We start from the raw sequence: 3,876 nt of genomic DNA on the forward strand, positions 1-3,876 counted from the left end.
ATGTAAACATACTTGATGGCAGATTAAATTGCTAGTTTCATATACAATCACGGAATGACTTAAGTGAAAAATGATAGGTGTACACCCCTATGAAGCTCTCAAAAGATAAAAATCTCCATAAGTAACATATGATGTAAACATGATTAAATTGCTAGTTTCATATACAAAAAGAAAACTAAGGCATCTGATGCATGTCCTGTTTGACAAAAAGTTTACAAGTACACAATATGGTGAGAAGAATCCATGGCAGCTTGCAAATTATTGATTTTAAAAGCTTCATAAACATCTCTTCCAATTAAGAAAACTAGCAAAATAAAATTGCATGTGATCCTTGAGAGATCAAACTTATTTTCTGCTAAGAAAACATTTCATGAGAATGGAAATACAACCCTTATTTATTTATGGTATAAATCAAATCATGTGAAATACATGAGATAAATAACACTAGGGAAAAAAAATTAATCCACTACAAATTGGAAATTCTTGGCAATATTTTCAGCTACAACCCTGTTCTGTAACCAGAATTACATCTAGAAGAACGACTTCATCTTATTCGTTAGCACTATGTGGGCACTGTAGAAATGTTGAAATGTTTTTGCTTTGGAAGAATCAGGCAGTTCCTAGAATCTTCTTAATATCTTTCTGCAAACATAAAATGCAAATATTAGTGTCTGCCTTAAGGCATGTGTATTATTAGCACATCAAACATTTGCTGTTCAGAAATAGGATTGACATGCAACAGAAGCCCAATCAATCAATCGTCATCATAAAGTATAAAAAAGGTATGAAACTAGAAAGGAGAGGTTGTCAGGTACTTCAATATTCAGTGGAGAAGTTGTTGGAGCATATCGATCAACCACATTCCCATCTTTGTCAATCAGAAACTTGGTGAAGTTCCACTTTATATTGTCATCCAAAAGGCCACCTTTGCTTGATTTCAAGAACTTGTATATAGGAGCTGCATTATCACCATTGACCTCAACCTACATAACAGAAACCGCAATATAAATACCAAAAGCATACCAGGTAATCTTCAATAAGCCTGCCAGCTGAGCTCATTATTACAAGATTGTTTCTTATGTGACAGACGAATTGATATCAATAACAAAACAAAATAACTGTGAAAATAATAACATAGAAGTGACATGCTGACCTTGTCAAATATTGGAAATTCTGCTTTAAATCGAGTACATGCCACTTCTGCAATCTGCTCATTGTCACCTGGTTCCTGCCCAGCAAACTGATTGCATGGGAAGGCCAGTATTTCTAGTCCTGCAGAAAGTTGACCAACAAACTGTAAGTATTAAGAAAAGAAAATTATGAGATATAAATTTGTGAAATCCAATTTAAGAGGAATTGACTACTAGCTATTGATGAACTCGTGTAAGTGGATTCCATTAAATTCTTGAATACAGTTCTTTTGCAACTTAAAATTCATCCATGGAAATTCATTTCTAAGGTTAAAAAATGCATTCAATCCAATGTTTCAAATGGCTTCACATTCTCTAGCCTTCGTTCAATGTAGTTCTCAGACATCATGATGCCCTAGATTGACGCATCAATCTACAATGATTTCAAATGGCCTTAAGGAGCTGCTTAGGAGATACAAGCATCAAGCTAAACACATTTCAAAAGGCTGGATTACTGATAATATATACTGGTACACATTTAACAGAATCTTTGGAAAAGAAAGAGCTAAGTTGTTTTTCCAAAAATCTCCCATCTATTTATGTGCTTGATTGATTTATGAGAAATGCCGAATTATCAAACATCACTCATTAAATATACGAGGTTAGGCTCATTTTTTGAACTGCAAAGGCTGCATCCATTACCCATGAGTTACTGAAAAAGGTATTGAGGCCTAAACAAACTCAAGATAAATGTCCCCTCACAAAATGTCACTAAACGAAAGGATATTACGAAGACCTACGAATGACAACTTGTATTACATCAAACTTCCAGACCTGAATTATTCTATCCAATCATATACCGACGAATATAATATGACGACTTGCTGCAAGTGGAGACAAGCAGGTTCCAACTGTTTGCATCCTTCCAGGATAGGTAGCTATTTATTTAGTACTAAACATGTACAGAGGTTTTGCTTCCCTCCCCACATCACAGTGACCATGAAATTCTGCCCAGGGGCAGGCATCCAGTCCCCATACCCTCCACTATTATCTCCCTCTAACCATATGCAAATGGTTAAATAGCATAAACTATGATATATTTGATCATGCTCTCTATTTCAAAATGGCATCCCTATATGATATTTAACGCTTCTAGATGACAACATACAAATTCAGAATGTACGAATTAAGAAAGAAAAACACCCCTAGGAAGTTCAAGTAATCGACCTCTCATAAAGTGAGAATTGCATTACAGCATCTTAACTAAACCAAATTTAAAGACTAGTTACCAGTACCACCGAAGAGTGCTCCAAAACCATATGAATAAGCAGAAATGTAAATAAAAGTTATAAAAAAGTGGACTTAAGTATATTCGTGGAGAATCACCTTGCTCCTTGTACTTTGCGTACAATTCGTTCATCTCTTTGTAGTTAGACGTAGTTAATCCACTGTCAAATCAAAATCAAAATCAATCAATCATCCATAATTTGAAAATGGTATAATTACATTAAATATGAATGGAGCGGTGGCAGCCACCCACATAACCATCTCCCACACTGCGCTCAAATGTTTTATATTCTAGTTACAATCAATTTAAAATATAAATATTTCCCCATTCACAAAACGAAGAAAAATATACCACTCAGAAGCAACATTGACAATAAGTAGAGCTTTGCCCTTGTAAATACTGAGATCCACATCATTACCCCTGATGTCCTGCAATTAAACATTACTGACTTAAGGATATGACTTTCACCAGCAATTTCAACCTCATGGCAAACACAAAAGACGATACAAATTACTAATTTAACGGTGTAAGGTGGAATTTGAAAGTACCTTGACCGTAAAATTATGGACATTAGCTTGCACTTCTGACGAATTGCCACCCATGGTAGAAAAATTAGGATTAAAAGAAAATTGGGAGAACCCAACTCGGAATGGATGAATTTCGTGACGGGTTATTGCAGAATTGGTCAGGAAACAACCTGCAGCAAGTTTACTGTAATAATTCGCTGTAGAGTGGAAGTTGTGAGCTTCACTGAAATGGTTTATGGGTTTATATAGACCAGGGAGAGCTTTTGCCACATTAATCAAATGTGAAATGGTATTGGGTCGGCACCTTACAGTCGGAGGAAGCATCGATTCCCGTCGAAGAGAAGTGTGGGATGAGGTTGGAAACTGCAGGCCTCTAGAATGTCGGAATGGAATTGGGAAGTTTTTCACTCTTGCGGTGTGAACTTTGATGCAGCCGAAACATACTCCATCTAGAATAAATATGTTGTTGTCTGATTGGAGGGCAACGACTTAGATGCAAATATCTTTGAGAGCCCGTCTCCGTTTTTCTGCTCTTGTAATTTTGTGTCTTTCCATTTCTCTTTTTTAAGGGAACTGCACCTATGATCCCATTATGAGTTCCTGGCCAAGATACAATAGCATTCACTGAAATGCTATTTTCAATTAAAGTATTCAATCATATTCTTTTATTTTTCAAAAACTTTTAACTCTATATAGTTCTAAAATATATCAATATTTTACTAATTTGCAAACAAGTATTTATTTCTGATCTTATTGGTTGCATCCTTGCTACAGTCATGAATTAGTTTTGGTTTTTTCACTTCAATTTTTTTCGGTTGAAACTTTATAGCTACTATTAATATGTCACTCAAATGAAATAAATAAGTTTGACAATATGTAAGAATATCTTGTGCTACTATGATAAGACAACTCACTGAAATGAAATAAATAT

General features: G+C 35.0%; 1 protein-coding gene across 1 annotated transcript; it reads right to left on the bottom strand.

Moving 5' to 3' along the window:
• Positions 1-366: 366 nt before the first annotated feature.
• On the bottom strand, positions 367-3,561 carry LOC149544589 (putative phospholipid hydroperoxide glutathione peroxidase). Its single transcript, XM_089795196.1, has 6 exons — positions 2,967-3,561; positions 2,770-2,846; positions 2,517-2,578; positions 1,154-1,272; positions 816-983; positions 367-642 (listed from the first exon to the last, which is right to left on the bottom strand). The coding sequence occupies exons 1-6, from the start codon at positions 3,267-3,269 to the stop codon at positions 610-612; spliced, it is 762 nt and encodes a 253-aa protein (XP_089651322.1). The 5' UTR covers positions 3,270-3,561; the 3' UTR covers positions 367-609.
• Between the last annotated feature and the right edge of the window lie 315 nt (positions 3,562-3,876).

This window comes from Cupressus sempervirens, chromosome 8 (assembly GCF_028749045.1).
Source record: "Cupressus sempervirens isolate cs-2001-9-10 chromosome 8, ASM2874904v1, whole genome shotgun sequence".
Taxonomy (NCBI): Eukaryota; Viridiplantae; Streptophyta; class Pinopsida; order Cupressales; family Cupressaceae; genus Cupressus; species Cupressus sempervirens.

Excerpts from the sequence above, each read along its gene's own strand:
- LOC149544589 (XM_089795196.1), bottom strand. The coding sequence starts at position 3,269 with ATGCTTCCTCCGACTGTAAGGTGCCGACCCAATACCATTTCACATTTG. Across the intron at positions 2,579-2,769 it reads GTCAATGTTGCTTCTGAGTG|TGGATTAACTACGTCTAACT; the intron begins GTATATTTTTCT and ends TTGATTTGACAG. Across the intron at positions 1,273-2,516 it reads CGCAAAGTACAAGGAGCAAG|GACTAGAAATACTGGCCTTC; the intron begins GTGATTCTCCAC and ends AACTTTCTGCAG.